Below are 19149 nucleotides of genomic sequence, written 5' to 3'. Positions count from 1 at the left end.
GGCAATTTGGGTAATGACAGGGTGGAGAATTGATGGCAATAAAATGTAATAAAAGAGTGAGGGTGTGTGCAGGTGGCATGAACAGAAAAAAGTGAGAAGCTAGAATTTGGAAATTACTATAAAGATTTAGAAGTTGATGAATGAGAAAGAAGAAGAGTAAAATAGTTGTAGGAGGAAATTGAGATTCATGCATGTGTGTGTTTCCCTGGTCTTCAGCAACCTTTGACCTCAAATCAGAACCTTAACCATCCAATTTCCCACATGGTTGCCAAAACAGGTTCCTCTCAACATAAAAATAATAACAATGATAATAATGTAAATTTATGTTTCTAACTCATACACCCGCTTAATTTGTTAAAAACATGCACCCCACGTTCAATGAACCAACTCAAAAAAGAAAATAAAAACCAACACAAACCCCATCAAATATTCACCTCCAACTTTTTTTTTCTCAAAATCTCACACTCCTAAAAAAACATCTTCCATTTCATTTTGCTTCTCCTCTGCTATTTTCCTCCCTACCCTCAATGCATCAAACATAATTTGCCTTATTTCTCTCTTCCTAAAGGACCTGGAACTCCCATGTTTGTTCTTGTTCTTCCCTTGAAAATTTCCCTTGCATCACATATACAATAAATTCAAGGGAAACTATGGTTAAAGCAATGGAACAAGAACAGGAAGGTTACAGGTCCAAACTATTCAATTTCAAAGGAATGTTTGACAATGCTGGGAGGCATACAAAGAGTCTTAGCGTTGAGAGTGCCACTGCATTAGATCCTTCTCCTTCTGAGGAAGATCCAGTGTCATCAAAATGTCAAGGATCAAAATCTCTTAATGATCCTGATAAGGCTCCTAAGCCAAGGGTAAACAAGGAGGAAATTGTAGCCAAAGAAGCCAAAGATAAACTAGTGCAAGGTAAAACATTCTGCTGATTTAGATTCACACCTACTTTACTTTCACATGATTAAATGCAATGCCATATGTTTTATGATAACCACTAACATTGTTTGTTTCCATGTTGGAGCATGTTGATTTTGAAACTGTTCTTTCTTTCAATGTCTTTTTTTCTTCTTCAAACTTTGTGTATGTGTTGTTGCATTGGATTAGTCTATAATATTTATAAATGGTTGGGTTTAATTCAGAATTGGAACAGATGAAGGAGAGATTTGCTAAACTCCTGTTGGGGGAGGATATGTCTGGTGGAGGAAAGGGTGTTTCTTCAGCTCTGGCATTGTCAAATGCATTCACAAATCTTGCAGGTATGTTGCCTCTTGCTTTCTTGTTTCTTCATCTGAGACATGACATTCTTCTTTCTATCCTGGTCCAACCATGATGTGCAAACATTGTGTTGTTCCTTCCATTTTCAGGAGAGGTTGATAGCAGAAATGTTTCAAATAATTCATTGTCAGTTTCTCTCATTCTTTTCTTACTGAGAATGCAGCTGCTGTTTTTGGAGAGCAAAAGCGTCTAGAGCCGATGCCCCCGGAGAGGAAGGCAAGATGGAGAAAAGAAATTGATTGGCTTCTATCAGTCACCGATTACATTGTTGAAATGGTTCCTGTGCAACAGAAAAACAAGGATGGCTCAATGATGGAGGTAACCCTCTCTCCTTCATTGTGTTCATCATTCTTCCTTTCACAATTGCTCTATGATTCATCAAACTGATCTTTGGTTCAATAGGTTATGACAACACGACAGAGAACTGATCTCCACATGAATATCCCTGCCTTAAGAAAGCTTGATACCATGCTTATTGTAAGATCAGATTCCCTCACAAATCAAAGTTGATCACTGCTTCTTTTTTTTTCTATATCACTACAAGAAAATCATTGCATAGAAACTAATTTTAGATACCAACACTAATTAGTTACTATATTGACTAAATTAAATACTATTTTAAATACCAAAAAGTTATTGGTTTCTAAATTAGTTTCTATAATTGATGAATAGTTTATAAATTGGTATCTAATTAGCTACTAAAGTTTTTGCTACCAAATTCAGACTCTAAACAATTGGTAGTTAAAACCTTGGTAGCTAATTAGATACCAGTTTAGAAATAATTTTTAATCTCTAAAATAGTGTCTAATTTAGTAACTAATTATTTTTAATCTCTGAAATTGGTTTTTATTTAATAATTTTGTAGTAGTGTATGTGAGTGTTGGTTCTCATACAATTATTGATGATGAGCAGGACAGTCTGGATAACTTCAAAGACCAAACCGAGTTCTATTATGTATCAAAAGATGCAGATGATCCTGATAATAGAAAAAACGATAACAAGTGGTGGTTGCCTACACCAAAGGTTCCCCCAGAGGGTCTATCTGATGCAGCAAGAAGGTTTGTGCAGTATCAGAAAGATTGTGTGAACCAAGTACTTAAAGCAGCTATGGCCATAAATGCTCAAACTCTTTCAGAAATGGAGATCCCTGAAAGCTACATTGAATCCCTGCCCAAGGCAAGTCAAAAGGAACTAGTATTTGCATAAAGTTGTCATGGTTAACATTGTGAAATCTTCTTACACACAACATGAATGCTTTTTTTCTTTAGAATGGAAGATCAAGTCTAGGGGACATGATATACAGGAGCATTACAGAGGAATTTTTCGACCCTGATCAGCTCCTAGCATCTATGGACATGACATCAGAACACAAAATCCTAGATCTCAAGGACAGAATTGAGGCATCCATTGTGATTTGGAGACGGAAGATGAACCAAAAAGACTGTAAATCAGCTTGGGGTTCTGCTGTGAGTATTGAGAAGAGAGAACTCTTTGAAGAGAGAGCAGAAACCATCTTACTTCTCCTAAAGCATCGTTTCCCAGGGATTCCCCAATCTGCATTGGATATAAGCAAAATCCAATTCAACAGGGTAAAGACCCTGTCCACTGTCTACTTCACAAGAAATTATTGCATGGTCCAAGACCATGTAGTTCTAACCAATCTTCACATGACATGTAATCCACATCGACTAGAGATTAGAACATTTCATTATATAAGTGGGTGCAAACCTTATCTCAAAAGTCGGTTTTATAAGATTGAATTAGGCTTAAAGTTCACTTCTTAATAGCAATCACAATATCTACTGCACAAAAAAAGGTTAATAATGTGTCATGTGGAGATTGGAGAGGACATTCACTTTGCATGTTTTTCATTGCAATGTTGAAAAGGTTATATTCTTATGACATAATCACTTACCATTTCAGGATGTGGGGCAAGCTGTTCTTGAAAGTTATTCTAGGATATTGGAGAGTTTGGCCTTCACAGTGCTGTCAAGAATAGAAGATGTACTCCATGCAGATTTCCTCACTCAAAATCCACCACAATCAAGCAGAAGAAGTGTTTCCAGAAACACAACTTCGAAGCCAGATAAATCTCCAACTCCTAAAGAGGAGGTGGAAAAGGGTGGCTCAGAAACAATGACACTATCAGATTTCATGGGTTGGAGCAGTGATCAAGGTGACTCAGACACTAAGAGAGACCCCTCAGATGACCTCTACAATGACATGGATAATGGAAAGCCCCAAAAACTTCCAGATGTAGTTACTGACAAGAAAGTGTCCTACCTTGAGACATTGGGAGGTATGAGAAGTCCTACGGCACGCCATTGAGCCAGAATTTGAAGTGTAAACACTTAAAAGAGAGAGAGGAAGAAGTATAAAAATCAGTACATGTAGCCTGTGATATGTGGAGAGGAAGTTTCTTAAAACATAATTATTTATTCTTGATCATCTATTCGTTTTTTCTTTTGTACATAGGAATGTATGGATACATAAATTACAAAGCCATCGGGGTCTGAAGAAGCACTCTGTTACTTCATGAATTCACAGATGCCATGCCTTTCGCAGCCATCAAACCTTAAAAAACTACCTAACTATGATTAACAATCTATAAGCCATTTGATTCTTAAATAAACAATTTTTTGTGCTAATTTGTCATCATGTTGTTGGATGAATCAAACAAGACCTGTGTTGGAGATCGAACATCGGCTAGAAATCAGGACATTTCATAATATATAAGTGAGCGCAAACCTCATCTTATAAGTCGGTTTTATGAGGTTAAATTAGGCTTAAAATCCAGTTATCGTAACCTGGTTAGTTTCGACATTCGAAAGTAATGTGCATGTTGAAGAGGTAATAAGGTAAACATTTATATGTCTTTAGTTCGATTGAAAACCAAAGCAATGCCACTCAATTAGACTGAAAAGAAGCATCTTTGAATAGTGGTCTTTAAGCATACTTACACATCATTCAAACCAGAAAAAGAAATTAAAAAGGAACTCAATCAACAGATTGAGTTCTGATACAAATGTAATTAGATCTTGCCACGAGGGCCGAGCTGTGGTGGAAGCTGTGGACCCTTCTTGATTGGTAGAATGTCACCTGAGGCAGTTGCACTGAAGTATGCCAGGGTGGATCCACCTCCCAATATAAGAAACTTGAGTAGCAATCCTCTCTTTGTGAATGGAGCAGCAAAAGTCTCAAAGAACTTGCTCTGCAAATCCATATCAAAGAAACTGGTAAGTAGTTTGTGTATGTGTGACATATTTGTTTGAGTATAAAGTTTAATTCTTTTTACACGATTAACTAATCGAAATATAGAATTCTATCATAACTATTATATAATCATCGAATTTAAGGTACATCACAAAAAGATTGATCAAATTCTATTGAGTTTGACTCATAGTAATCATGTCAAACAAATTATCAAATGATTGATCAGCGAGGATAATTTACTATACTCATATTTGTAAGAAGTGAATTTTAAGCATAACTCAACCTTACAAAATTGAATATGAGATTTGCATCCCCTTTTATACTATGAATTGTTTTTATTTCCACTAGACATGAGATTTCCAACGAATAGCTCACGCTGAGACTATCAACTCATGCGTGGAACTAGATATCTATAGGTGGTTTGGTAGCGGCCTAATAATGGGGTGACACAAGAAGTCCAACAAATTCTCATTAGGATATGTTCTCGACTTGAAGCCTAATTCAACTTTACAAAAAATGACTTATAACATTGAGTTAGGCTTAAAGTCTAGTTAGTACAGAGATATGTTGACACTCTCTCTCTCAACACACTCTAATTTAACACCAAGTAATCTTTCAAAGTTTACATCACATTTACCAAACTATCATTTGCCACATCAACCTCACTTCTCATATACTTGTTGTCATAAGGGCAATGTAAATTGGGAGTTTTAAAAAATGAGTGTCAAATAAGAGATATTCATAGAAAGTATGCTTCTGAATTAAATTCTACTTGTTTACCAACGAGGAACATGTATGAATTGTACATCTGTTATCAAATTATACACAATTATATCACTGAATCATCTTTAATTTTCCATGTTTGATTCTCAATGAAGAATATGCAGATGCAGAGAAGAGAGAAACCTGAAGAGAGTTGTAGGGTGAAGGAGCATCTGAGCCATACAAGTCCCACTGCCCTGTGGTGTTACCCAGATCCTCCAAATCAAAGTACACACTCTTGTCACCATACTTTGCTACCACAGCACCACTCCTGTGAATTTGGTTCCACTCTTTTAGCACAAAAATTACAACACTTTTTACTTTTTCTTCAAAAACTGCAATTTACACAAACGAATGCATGGAACCTGAAGTTCTTGGATTTGAGACTCTGGCGAGAGGGCTTGAAAGAGAGCTTGGTTCCAGTGAGGGAGCTTCCAGCAAGGCCATTGATTGCAGCTGGTTGAACAGCAGCTAAGGTTGCAAGAGAAGCCATGATGATGATGATGATATTCTTCACTTCTTCAAACTCTTCTTCTTGTGCTGCTATATCAGTACTTCAGTATCAGTTCTTCTAACTCATGTGCACACGTGGCCACACGCATTCAATCTAGCAGATTTGGAAAATTCATTTGTGAGGTCACACATTGCTTGAAGATAGATAAGCTTATCCACTTCTAACTCTTCTCCAATGGCAACATCACAAAACAATACAACATATATGTTTATCTACTGTTCTTAAAAATTAAAACATTATGCTTAATATTGCATTGTAGAAATTAAAAATATTAAAAACTATATTTACTGGAACTAAAATGATATGTTCAAAATTTAAATAAATAAATTTTGAATTTTAAAATAAAAAACTAAATTGAATAGAAATAAGTAATTTAATTTTATTTTATGGTTAAACATGGTGTTTGTACTGCTGGAGTTTAAACATGGTGTTTCATTTTTTTATCAGTTAAAAATTAATAAATTAAATAAATCAAAGAGAATATTTTAGAGGTGTTTTGGAGTCAGATTGGTGTTACAGTCTGTATAATTTTACGGTTGAAATATATATGATTGTGATTCAGTTTTGTTTTATTTTTCCAACTTTATTTAAATGTTTATTTTAAACCTTAATTTTATATTTTAGAACTTTCTTTTGAAAATTTTGAGGCATAAATAAACATAGAAATTGTCCATGTTAGTAAAATTCACCCAAAGTTTTAGTAAAAAATAAATAGTATTTGAAATTAATTGAAAAAGATACAAACTTAAAAATTAAAAAATATTAGTTAAAATTTAGAAGATAACATATAACTAATATAACTAATATAACTAATTATGCCTATAAAACACATTTCTCACTATGAATAGGGGGAACTCAAATTCACTCCATGGAAAAACATCACTAAGGGAATGGTTAGAATATCTTGTAAACCCTAAACCTTCTTTTAAATCTTCCTCTAATGATTCTACTTTGAAGAGTCTAGTGTATTAGACACCAGCGGCCTCTGTAATTCATGAAATTTCACTTGAAAACTCAACTTTTGTTTCGAAACAACAAAAGGATGAGGCGAAGTAAGAAAGAACAAAAGTGTTTTACTCCTTGTAAATCTTGGTTTTTGATATTGTCATTTTTGTTGAGGGTGTTGATCTTACAACATAGTATTTGTCCCTCTTCAAATAAAAGTTATTTATTATTCCCTTTTTATTTTTAATCTTAGCTTAAGATTTTTAAAAAAACACGTTATACTTTATTATTAAAATGAACATCTTGGAATTGAGTAAGCAAAGATAATTTTCGTGTTTAATTTGAAAAAAAAAAATCTTTTCTACAATATTTTTGTGTGTTATTGATATCTTTTTAGTCACCATATGTTATCTAAGCCTAAGCCTAGTTGGGTTGGTGTAATAAAACTATCGATTATGATCAGTTTTGTTTTTCAACTCGGTTGGTGTAATGAAATTGTTGACTATGATCAGTCATGCCCCCAACTCCTTCGGTTGAATAATGCTGATCAACATCGTCCCAAATCTTATATCTAAATTGGTATGTTTAAAAGGTAAAATATTTCTTCTTAAACAAATTTGTTTGATCGAAATTTTTAGCCCAATTAACTCTATGATTAATATTATTTCTTGATTGATCTTTTCGTGCAAGTAAGAGAAATTATTATTAAAAACTAACCAGACAAGTAAATTAAAGGAACAAAATGACAAAAGAGAATATAACCTTTAACCCATTAAGCATAATTTACATTATAATTTTTTTTTTCTAGATAAACTTCATCTATTCTATTTGAGGTTGAAGATTGTGTACTAATAGTTAATTTAATTTTTTATTAATAAAAAATTTAACTTATTTAAAGTCGTTTCTAAGATATATTAATCATTAAAAAAATATTCAGTAAATTTGCATCCAAAATTTTAACAAAAAAATAGAAAAATATTTACTTGTCTTATTTGAAATCAAAATAAAAAGATAATAATAACTTTAAAATCTAAATAATATTAATTAAGATTTAACAGACAACTAAGACAAATCCCTAATACTAAGAATAATTATCAAACTTTTGAAACAGAACCTAAAGGCTTGAAATAAGTAAAATTCATCGTAACTTTTCCCAAAGTCATAAATTATGGTCCTAATGTAATTTCTTTTATTTGACTTATTTTTTAAGTCGAATTAGAATATCCTATATTTTATAATAATAAAATATAATTCATATGTTATATCTATTTGATTTCTTTTAAGAAATTTTGACCTCAAACTATCCAAGACTAATTAATATATATATATATATACGTCATATAAGTATTTATTAAGGAAAATAATACTTTTACAGTTAAAATAACCATGATCCGTGGTTTTAAAACCTTATTGTTTCTCTTGAGGCATATATTTATTTACTTTACTCAAAATTTTATTTCTTATTCTTGAATGATACTCATTAAAGAAGATACTATGTGACTTTTAAGTTCATCAAATTTTTATTAAGATAAATGTAAAATTATTTTGATACTGTATTAAAAAATAGATTTTAAATTAAACTCAATTTTATAAAACTATTTGATTACACTCATTTAATTATATACTATTAACTATAAAATGTTTTTAACTTTAATCTATATAAAACAATACAAACTAACAGTAAAAGATTCAAGTTTACTGTTGAACTGGATTGGAAGACTCAATTTTGTCATCCCTATAGTTAATCAAAGGTGAAAAATTGAAGCATGAGTTTTCAATATCAGATAAAGTTCATCCTTGAATTTTGCCTCCTAAAGCCTATAACTGTTGCAGCTAATCAAATCCTATCTAACTAACTATCTTCTCTCACTCTCTATTATCTTGGTCAACCATCTTCACACTCTAAGCTTGTTCTAATATTTCTTAATGTACAAGACACAATATTATTGGCTGATTCCACAGACTCCATTGTTAACTTGCCATTAGGAGAAGCATCCACAAGCATCTGAAACAGCATTGTAAATAAAGACCCTCCTTCTGTTCCTTTTTCTTCTTGCCTTGACCTTATCAGCATTGGCCTTCCCTCAATCCCATCAGGGAGAATTGAGAATCCTGATGGCAAAATGGCAACATTACTTGAATCACATCCTGTCAGCACAGACTGAAGACCACCAAATTCCACAGCAGCATATGCCACCATTGACTCATAAGCACTTGTGCAGCTATCTTGCACTATCCACACACTCTTCTCTTTTGATTCTATTTTCTGCCAAAGTAAGAGGAATCCATGCTTAACTATAGTAACCAAGTTTTTCTCAAATCCATTGTGTATTTTGTTGACTATTCAACCATCAACAGAGGGAGATGGTAGTAGAAAAACTTACTTGGATGTTTACAGCATTGCCTCTGTCTTTTCCTTTAGCTAAATTTGCAATCAACTGCACTGACCCACCAGTGGACATCATATCCCACTGTGATAAAGATAATTGTCAGCAGTCAGCACAATGGCCCCATTTGCTATTATTACTCACCAAACTGCTTAAATAGCTGCTGTAGGTGGATCCACTTTTGTGGAACTCCCCAACTTTGTACCTTATCCATATAACTCATAGAAATAACTATAAAAAAAAATTGTTGTGGCACCATTAATATTTCTATTCATGCTCTAACTTATAATGGATGTGAGTCTTTAAGAAGAAATTTCTAGTCAATGAGAAATTTTAAAAAAAGTTGTGAGTTTTATATTTAGTGTTCTAATCTATTAATTGATTAATATGAAATTTCTATTCAATGTAGAATTTCTAAATGGAAGCGGTGAGTTTTGTATCCACTTATTATGCTCTAATCTCTAATCGATGTGGAATCTCTAAAAGAAAATTTCTAGTCGATATGGAATCTCTAAAAAAAAGGGACGAGTTTTGTACCCATTTATTATGGGCTGATCTTTAATCGATGTGGAATATCTAACAAAAAAAAATTTATAATTGATGTGGAATCTCTAAAAAGAAGTAAGTATAAGTGAATCTTATCAAACTAGTTTGAGTTTGCATGTATTTATTATACTCTAATATCCAACAATGAAGGACTCACATGAAAAAATGTGTATTTTAAATGGATTTCAGTGTCCTAAAAGAATGATCCTTAAAATAGGAATATCTTGGATTTATATAAGAACAAAAGGGGTGCACCACATTTGTACCTCACTTCGACGAGCTTCATCCCTCAAGAAATCAAACAGCACATTAGGAGAGACAGGAAGCCATAGAGAAGAAACAGCAGACAAGATAACCCCAAGAGGTTCACCAGGGTCATTCAAGTTCTTCCTAGAGCTGATCCTTATGTCTTCTCCTGTTTTGCTAGTGAACTTGGTCCACGTATGGAAACTTGATGCCCCAACTGCATGGCAGAAACTCCATGTCATTCTCTGTGCCAACTTTAGAATGCTCTTCCTCCCAGCCAACGTTGCAACACCTAGAAGGAAGGAAAATGATAGTATTGGAAATTGTAATGTGATTGTATAAAAAATTGGAATTATGAATGCATCATTACCAAATGGTAATTAAAAGACTTTAATTTGTCTAAGTAAAGCCTTTAACAAGTGCTCACCAGTTGAGTCCTTGGTAGGAACATTTGTGGCCATGTTAAAAACTAGACGCTCGCACTGAAGTTGTAGTGTGGCTATCCAATGCCTTGCCCCAAAAGCTAGACCACTGATCACAATGGTTCGGTACAATGTATGGATTGTGCTCTTCTGACACTCCAAGTGCTCCACCCATGTCACCTTAAACCCAAAGAAATATCAATATATAGTCTCAATTTCACATAAAATGTTAAATAGTTTTTGTTCATATACTTTACAATGACCGTTTGATTTATCCTCAATAATACAACCAGATGGGCGTTTTCTGCACTTCACAAGAGATGCGTCAATGTTGTCTTCTACTTTGTCTATAGATACGTCAATTATCGCCCACTGTTCATCACTCAACTGTTTGCAGCACCTCACAAAATACACTTCTCTGGTGGGCACCACTGGAGTGAGCATTTGCAGCTCAGCAAACATCTACAGTTATCAGCAAAGAATTAATTAATTAAAGAAAACATTTCAGGTGTTACAACCCTTATACAAATTTTTAAGCATTTTACGCAGCTATAAAATATTACAATATTACAGGTCATGGTTATTACTTTGCAACACTTTTCATGGCAACAAAACCTAGTGCCTTTGTGTACTTTGATGGAGGAAGTCTCATTGTCATTATTGTCCATGTCTAAGGACTTGAACAATAGTATCATGTTTGTCTTGATGTATATTGAATAGGGAATAAAGGAGAATTTCCACAATACTCTAGAGATGTGACTGGGAAAGGAAGATCCTTTTCTAGAGATAAAAGGGGTGGAGAGAGAGATTTTGATATTGGGAAATGGGAGGAAAAGTGTCATGAGTTGCTAAATGATGTATGTTCGAAATTTTCTGTGTATTCTTTTAAGTTTTTTTTGTGTCCTTATCAACACTTTCTGAGATAAAAATAAAGGAATCGGCAGAAGAGTAATGCATGAAAGGTTATGAATAAAACCTTATCTGTTAAGATAATGAAACTATAATCATAATCCACATGAGCCAAAGTGTTTGTTGTTTTTGTTTTCAAATCTTAAACTTGAATAACAGTTGGTTGAAAATTACAAGAGTGGGAAAAGGCCACTTTTAGAGAAGTCCTATCTTTTTCTTGTGTTTGTCAAGTTTGGACCACTTGAACAAGGATCCACGTTCCAACATGAGTTCGAAATGAATGGTTCAAGATAAACGAGACACCTATTTTGTACGTATGTGTAATATATGACTACCTAACACTGCGAAATTAAAACATCTTTCTCCCTTACCAATTGCACTGCACCATTCCCGTTGGAACCTTCTCCGTTGCATATAACATCCACAGTTGCAGCCTTTGATATCAAGCACGGAAACATTTCTTTCCATTGATTCTGCAGAAACATGTTAGAAAATATTATAAGAAAGTTAACAGTAGGACAGTAAAAAATATACTTAATCTTAATTTGAAGCAGTCATAGAAGATTTGTGGAAGCATATTCTAATTGCTGTCTTAACCCTTTTATTTGTATGAGATTCATTAAAAAATATATATATATATCTTGTGGTGACATCATCTCCTATGAAACATTCTTTATATATAAGAATACAGCCTCGTACGTGTCTCACACTTACCACATCTAGAAAGGTTTGGAGCAGACGAGGGAGGTCCATAAAAACAACCTCGGAGTCTCTTGAGGCTTCGATGAAGGTCTTGGGCTTATCACTGCACGAGTTTTGAACTGCGAACTCCTTCACATATTCATCATAGTTAAGTATTTCACGACCTGTTTCAACGCTGCGAACCCACAATGGTCCCCCCATGTTTGCCATCTTTATGAGCTCTTCCGTTGCCCGGTTCACTATTTCCATTATCCTTGATTTCTCAAGCCCAAAAACTCCATTGTAAAAGTTCAAAGAGCTTCTATTCTCTTCCTCTTCGTGACCACCAGAAGATGCAGGAGACGTTGGTGAACATTTTCCCAAAGTTGCTCGGAGTTTCTCTACCTGTGTATATCAGAGAATTGATAAGATTTTCTGCACACATTGCTCTATTTAGTACATTTTTTCTTTCAGTTTTATATGGAATACATACAAATTACCTCAGCTTTGAGTTTGACATTTTCAATAAGAAGTTGCTTTTCTTCAGTGGACATGGAAGCATCTATGGTAGCCGTTACCATGCCACAATTGGGGCAACAAGATTTGTTTATAATCTCCCGCATGGCCTTGTTTTCCTCCTTCAGTTTGTCTAGTTCTGCCTTCAACAATGAGTTTTCATGTCGCTCTTGTATTGCCTGCAAAATTCGCAATATATAATATATAAGGAAAGTTTGCACCTATAACTACGTTTAGACTAAACTCGTACGTGAAAATGTGAAAAATATATATTATGAATAATCTAATAACATCCAATAAATTTATGCTATAATAAACTCAAAACTTTTGTTATATAAACTTTAAATAACTCTCGTATCATATTAAAAATAATTTTTAACCTACTTTCCATCTAATTATAAAAAATAAAATATTATAGGCATAGCGATTAATGAATAAATTAAGATACCTTAATTTGGGTTCGGCGATTTTGGAACCAAAACTTGACTTGCCTAGGAGCAAGGCCAAGTTGCTTGCTGAGTTGTTGCCTCTGCTTTTCATCAGGATGCGGTGATTCCTTGAAAAGCCTACATCAGTACATTATTCATGTCAGTTGACAGCTTTTTTTGCTGTCTTATCTTTCACTACAACCTTCAAATCTCACACAGATTCATCCAACAACAATTTATACAGATGGACTTTAACAAAACTGTTTTACATTATCATAACATAACAACTTACCGACAAAGCAAAAGTACTTCAAAATCATCATTTCATTAATATTTAACAATGAAATGGTTGTCATCTTTTTCCTTTGACCATATGTTGTCGATCCCAAACTTTTCCCATAATCTTTGCAGCGGTACGGCGTACACACACCAGTTATATCTATTTATAAACCTTGCTTTAAAACCCACTTGCAATGTCGGTATCTAAATTATTTAACTTCGGAACAAACCATTTCATTGTTACATACATACATCACCACCACTTTTAGTTAACACCTAATGTTTTTCTGCAGATCACACGTGTTACGACAATCATGTTGGAATTAACTACTACATATGAACAGTATCTCAGTCTTCAATGTTCCTTATTAAACTAAAACAATCTTAAACCAATCGATTGGTCGATTAACACCTATTCGAGGTGCAAGGATAAATAAAATGATCGCACAACTCCAACTATTAACTAATAATCTTAAACTTAAACAACAACTACATTTTTTTATATATATAATGTTCTTGAATAAATACAAAATTAATACGTATATATACAGAGAGAGTTTACGTACGCTTCCATTTCTCTGATCTGTTCAACAGTGTGTCTGTGATACTTCCTCTTCTTCTTCTTACTCCTGTCACCATCGTCGTTGTTCTCATCATCGTCATCCTCATGAGCACCTTCTCCATCAAAATCTTCTTCTGACCTGGATCTCATAGGTCCTGAGTTGTCACTGCTAACCTCAACAGTGTCCTCTCGCCGGACCTCATCGCCGGCCACCACCATGCCGGACGTCGCCGCCGCCTCCTCCGCATGCCGGAAAATCCCTGCCTTCGCATCCAATCAAACAGAACAAAATATAACAACAAAGTTACTAATAATTAGTTTCATCAAATTACATATACACTATATATATGTAAATAAATATATGTGTATATATATATATATAGATATACATATAGATATAGATACAGAGTTGATTACTTACTAGGCTAAGAGAGAGAGTTGGAGAGGAGAACAAGTCTTTGGTGTGAGGTGGTGTGTTTGACATGTTAACTCCCATTGGCAAACACGTTCACTGTGCTTTCGGTGTTCTTGATGATGTTTTTTAAGGAGCAAAAATGGCGAGTGCTGGTTTTTCTTTTCTCCGTGAAGGAGTGAAAATGATGTTTGGTTTTAAGGACTCTTTCTCATGTTGCACGCTTTTATTATTCTTTTCAAATAAATATAAAAAACAGACTGTCAGAACATTTTTTGTGAAAATACACAGATATTTATTGCCAAAAAAATAAGAATGATATTTAATGAAATAAGAGTTTATTGTATAGAATTCTTTCTAGAATTTATAATGTTTTCATTAATATAACCTCTGTAATTAATTTTATCAGTATTTCCTAATAAAATTTAATGAGTAGGTGTTTAATGACTACGCGTAAAAATAGTAAATCAGTAAGTTTATTTATTGTATTGAAATTATTTCTTGTATTTTTAATATTTTCATTATAGATATATGAAGCTTAGACACTCCTCTTAAATGGCGTGTCGGTACACTCATATGACACCGATAAGATATGTATATGTGAAGTTTCCAATTCAAAAAAGTATTGGTTAGATTTCTGACAATTCTAGTAGGATTTTAACACAATTTTAAAAAAGAAAAATACATTAATTTTCTCAAAATTCAAATTTTATTGTATATCGTTATTATGATTATAAAAATAAGAAACAAATCATTGTTAACCAGTCATGAAAAACATATTTTTGCCCCAAAAAATAATCTGGAACATACTTGTGCACATAAATCTTTATTGTTAATTTATATAATTTATAATTATATAATATATAGATTCGTGTTCCCGTGTCCTACATTTTATAGATTTTACGTATTTCCGTATCCATGTCGTATCAGTGTCTCTACTACATGCGCTAGAAATTAAGTTATTTGATGTTATTAGTATTTTTTTTAAGTGGATATGAGTTTATTGTGTGGTGTTATTCTTTGAAGTTTGATAATGTAATTAAATATAGCTACTATTTAAATTATTTAACTTAATTTTGTGTTGTTACTGATTAATTTAATATTTTATTAATTGATCTCAATGAATTTATATAAAGAATTGAAAAGGTTTTTTTTAGAGTTAATATATAAATATATAATGTCAATTAATAGGAAATATTTTTAAGTGTTTTTAAATTAGTTATTATAGAAAATAAAATAAAAATACATTTTATATATACTTTGATTGAATAATAATGTACAAAATAGTGTTAATATATATTTATTTGTTTGTAATTAAAAACTAATTAAAAAAGTGTGCTAAATATTTATTCTTTAGAGCTTAAAACACTCAAAAATATGCTACGTATCAATTTTGACTTTAATATAATGTAATAATATTATAACGATTTTTTGTTCGTTAATTGAATATATTTTACTTTTTGCAACATAATTCTAAAATTCATATTTAGAATAATATGTTATAATTTAAGAACCTTTATCACGGTAGAGTTAATTAGTAGGAAAATAAATAAAAAATATAAGTTATGTAATAAAATTTATTATATTAGAAATATAAGTTATTTGCGTACGCATGCTAAAAAAATGTATTGACTCTGTCATATGGAGAACACACCTTATTTAATTTTCTGTCTTTTCGTAAGACTTTTTTCTCTAATTAACTATTACATTAATTATTATTGAAATACGTTTAATTAATTTTAGTCTAAAAAATAATAAATATTTTGCTTTTTTTTTCTCTACAAAGATCAGAGAGTCAAAAAGTCTTGTTTTAAAAATTAAAACTCTACTATTTTCTTTTTCATACATTAATTATTTAAAGATAACTATGTGAAGAAAGTATTGTTGCAGTTACAAATAAATTTAATGCTACTTTAGATTAAATGTTTTTTTTAATTGACATTAATTAATTATATTAAGACCTGGTAGAGTAATAAATATTTTAAGTAAAATAATGAGGGTAATAAATATATTTTATTTAATTTTTTTTTACATGCATTAAAAAAATATGTAACTCTTTGTCATTAGTCCTGTTCGAGCATCTCGTTGTATGAATCTATTATTTGGAAATTTTTCAATTTTATGAGTATTTGTTAATATTATAAATTTTAAATAAAAGGTAGAAAAATACTAAATAATTCTGAAACATATATTTATAATGAAAATAAATAAATTAAAATAAGTGGTGCAAACTTATTTTTTTTATGAGATCATTTTACTTCATATTGAGAAAAATTATTCTCATATAAGATTATAAAATGAAATAAATTATTTTAGGGTTTCTCCTTACTTGAGTTGTGGTTCTTTATTTTACTAATGTATCTTTTGAGCAATGATTTTTTGCTTAAATAAAACTATAAAAAAAAAATATAAATGTCATATTCGAATTTGTTAGGTTGAATGGTTGACAAGACAAAAAGTCACTCGATCTTTCGATAAGTAAAAACCTCGTCTATTAATTAGGTTAATCTAAATTAGGGATTATAAAATGTCATTAATGACTTATTGGACCTGGGTCAACGTTATTAAGAAAGGAAGATCAATAGAAAACTATAAATAAATGAGGACCCTCACAGTAAAAGGTATTGACTTTTCTAGTTCTAAATCCACAAACATTTTAACACTCCAAATGACTTGAGTGTTGTAGTGTCTTTGCAGGTACCCCATCCCTCAATCTTCACGGATGGATAACAAAAGAATAAAGGATTGAAAATACTTGATAAGAGATATTCAGTCTCTTATATTATAAGAACAATAATAAATTCATAATTGATACATAAACGTATTTCTATCATTTTTAATCTTTATAACATGTTTTAAATATCATAAAAATTAAATAAATATAAGGATGGTTTAATTTCCAAATATATTATTAAGGACTTAAATTAATAAAGACTAATTAATCTATTCAAGTTAAATATCATATATGTAAAGAAAAAACCTCCTAAACCACATTATAAATTATTTCTCGTATTATAAAATATATGATTTATAAGTCTTCTTTTCTCTATATATATATATATTTAATAATACTCTATATTTTTCATGTGATGACAGGTAATTGTTGTTACTTAAGGTGTCAGCCTATCTGAGATATCAAGTTGCATAATAATGTCTAACATGAAAACATTTATGTAAAAATAAAATTAAAATTAAAAATGTCCAAACAAAATAATAATAATATACATATTTTCTTGTATTTATTTTTTAATAATATTTTTTTATGTGGTAGCAGATTATTGTTATTTAAAGTATCAGTCTAATTGAGATGCAAAATTTGATAGTAATATTTAACATTGAAAGTGTTTTTGTAAAAAAAAATTAAACTATTTATTTATTGTAAAATTTAATTGCATAAAAAAATATATATTTACATCAATGGGTGAGAAAGAGGGACAGATTATAACTTAAATTATTTATTTATAGTAAAAATTAATTGTATAAAATAAATATTATTTACATCCATGGGGTCAGAAAGAGGTACACATGGTGGGAGAGTGAATTTAAGAATATAAAAACAAGGGAGGAACTCGCTAAGAATTTTTATTTGTTTCTTTTTCATTTTGTCCTTTTCGTTCGTTCGATCTGGTGTGATTGACGGTCAGATATGCTTCTTTATTTTTAACGGTTAGATATGCTAAGTTCCACAATTTCCCCTGTTCCACAACACACACAACCGACTAAATTTAAATGATGCTAATAAAAAATAAAATAATAATTCCTCGGTTTTGAAAATTAAGGCATAAAAAATGAAATTTTAACTAATAAAGTGGCCAAATTAAATTGATGAAAATTAAATAATATAATTTTATACCAAGGTTTTTATTTCATAAAGTGTCACTTTAATCTGCGGTCCACACTTTTAATAATTCAATTCATCTACCAAGTCACGTGTCACTCAGAGGATAGAGAAAATATAATAATGAACAATAATATCATGTAATTTTATTACAAAACCATGGGTAGTTTTATTGAATAATTATTTTGTCTTTACCATATAAGTGCTTCCAACAATCCTTTTTTTTTCTTTAAAAAAAGAAAAAAAATTGGGTATGAAAGGTTCAGAATTTAGATAAATGTTTTTTAAATGATAGTAGAATATTTATACAAATATTTTTTTAAATAATTATGGAAAGTAAGTGTAAAAATAGGGCAAAAAATAAAGTGGTTTGCATGACTTTATGAAACTTTAATGATGGTGGTGTAAGTTACTTTATTAAAAGTTAAAATAAAATATTGGTTTTATAATTACCTTGTAATCTCAATCATACAAATAACTAAAAAAATCAACTAACTAATATAGTTGAAACCACTACATTGTTCTAGCACTATTTTGAATCCACCAAAGTTATTTTTAGAGTGATTTTTAGTAAGTTGAAAAAGAAAAAAATATTATAAATTACTATTAATTTACATTCTAAATCATATTTTAGACTTGTGAAGGCTAATACATTTTTCATTTATAATATAAATGATTTTTTTTCTTTTCTTTTTTATTTATTTTAACATTAATTTTTTTATATATATATAACTTCGAGTGATTTTGTTGTTCTTACGAGGTTGTATTTTTTTACACATGTCTTTCTCGACTTTTTAGTTTTCGACTTCTCAAATTTTCGATCTTTGATTTCTCGACTTTTTTATCTCTGAGTCATTGAAATTTTTAACTAAGTCTTTAGTAGAGGTATATGCAATTATACTTTCATATTTAAGTCAGTTCTGAATCTGAATAAAGAATGTTAGTTGATAATTAAGATTATGTTGTCTTTGACCTTAGGGTATTTGCCTATTTATAATAATTATGTTAGATTTTTAGTTGTACGGATAATTAGGTGAGGCACAATGAAATCTAATTGTCTTTTAATCATGATTTATAGATATTTAATATGAAATATTGATGAATAACGTCATTAATCTTATATATTGTTAAAAAAGTTACTTGTATATATCAGTGCAATGTAAGACTTCATCATCTCAATATTGATAATATATTTATCTTTTAATAATTAA

The 19149-nt window shown here is 31.0% G+C and overlaps 3 protein-coding genes across 4 annotated transcripts; 1 reads left to right on the top strand and 2 right to left on the bottom strand.

Annotated features, from left to right (window-relative positions):
- Positions 1-323: 323 nt before the first annotated feature.
- LOC137818164 (rop guanine nucleotide exchange factor 12-like) lies at positions 324-3812 on the top strand. Of its 2 annotated transcripts, none has more exons than XM_068621423.1 (7): positions 324-915; positions 1143-1259; positions 1442-1596; positions 1681-1755; positions 2191-2454; positions 2547-2867; positions 3202-3812. In XM_068621423.1, exons 1-7 carry the CDS (start codon positions 651-653, stop codon positions 3604-3606), a joined length of 1602 nt encoding a protein of 533 aa, XP_068477524.1. In that variant the 5' UTR covers positions 324-650; the 3' UTR covers positions 3607-3812. The 2 variants fall into 2 exon arrangements, with proteins under 2 accessions (XP_068477524.1, XP_068477525.1); XM_068621424.1 differs by having other exon boundaries at positions 433-915; positions 1154-1259.
- A 377-nt stretch (positions 3813-4189) lies between these two features.
- On the bottom strand, positions 4190-5964 carry LOC137818165 (photosystem I reaction center subunit VI, chloroplastic). Its single transcript, XM_068621425.1, has 3 exons — positions 5619-5964; positions 5398-5524; positions 4190-4489 (listed from the first exon to the last, which is right to left on the bottom strand). Exons 1-3 carry the CDS (start codon positions 5744-5746, stop codon positions 4310-4312), a joined length of 435 nt encoding a protein of 144 aa, XP_068477526.1. The 5' UTR covers positions 5747-5964; the 3' UTR covers positions 4190-4309.
- A 2436-nt stretch (positions 5965-8400) lies between these two features.
- Positions 8401-14340, bottom strand: LOC137818989 (homeobox-leucine zipper protein GLABRA 2-like). Its single transcript, XM_068622675.1, has 11 exons — positions 14110-14340; positions 13693-13952; positions 12868-12985; positions 12404-12598; positions 11937-12308; positions 11594-11695; positions 10566-10775; positions 10319-10493; positions 9912-10183; positions 9097-9183; positions 8401-8978 (listed from the first exon to the last, which is right to left on the bottom strand). The coding sequence occupies exons 1-11, from the start codon at positions 14182-14184 to the stop codon at positions 8598-8600; spliced, it is 2247 nt and encodes a 748-aa protein (XP_068478776.1). The 5' UTR covers positions 14185-14340; the 3' UTR covers positions 8401-8597.
- Positions 14341-19149: the final 4809 nt, after the last annotated feature.

This window comes from Phaseolus vulgaris, chromosome 10, assembly GCF_000499845.2.
Source record: "Phaseolus vulgaris cultivar G19833 chromosome 10, P. vulgaris v2.0, whole genome shotgun sequence".
Taxonomy (NCBI): domain Eukaryota; kingdom Viridiplantae; phylum Streptophyta; class Magnoliopsida; order Fabales; family Fabaceae; genus Phaseolus; species Phaseolus vulgaris.
Note: the sequence above shows the minus strand (reverse complement) of the source record. Positions and strands in the feature narration are given on the sequence as shown.

Bases quoted from the DNA above. Each gene is read 5' to 3' on its own strand.
- LOC137818164 (XM_068621423.1), top strand. From the start codon at position 651: ATGGTTAAAGCAATGGAACAAGAACAGGAAGGTTACAGGTCCAAACTA. The intron at 1,597-1,680 runs GTAACCCTCTCT...TTGGTTCAATAG, and splicing joins AGGATGGCTCAATGATGGAG to GTTATGACAACACGACAGAG. The intron at 2,455-2,546 runs GCAAGTCAAAAG...TTTTTTCTTTAG, and splicing joins ACATTGAATCCCTGCCCAAG to AATGGAAGATCAAGTCTAGG.
- LOC137818165 (XM_068621425.1), bottom strand. From the start codon at position 5,746: ATGGCTTCTCTTGCAACCTTAGCTGCTGTTCAACCAGCTGCAATCAAT. The intron at 5,525-5,618 runs GTTCCATGCATT...CCAAATTCACAG, and splicing joins CTCAAATCCAAGAACTTCAG to GAGTGGTGCTGTGGTAGCAA. The intron at 4,490-5,397 runs GTTTCTCTCTTC...ATGGATTTGCAG, and splicing joins CACCCTACAACTCTCTTCAG to AGCAAGTTCTTTGAGACTTT.
- LOC137818989 (XM_068622675.1), bottom strand. From the start codon at position 14,184: ATGGGAGTTAACATGTCAAACACACCACCTCACACCAAAGACTTGTTC. The intron at 12,986-13,692 runs GTACGTAAACTC...GTACTGATGTAG, and splicing joins CAGATCAGAGAAATGGAAGC to GCTTTTCAAGGAATCACCGC. The intron at 10,184-10,318 runs GTGAGCACTTGT...CCTTCCTTCTAG, and splicing joins TCCTACCAAGGACTCAACTG to GTGTTGCAACGTTGGCTGGG.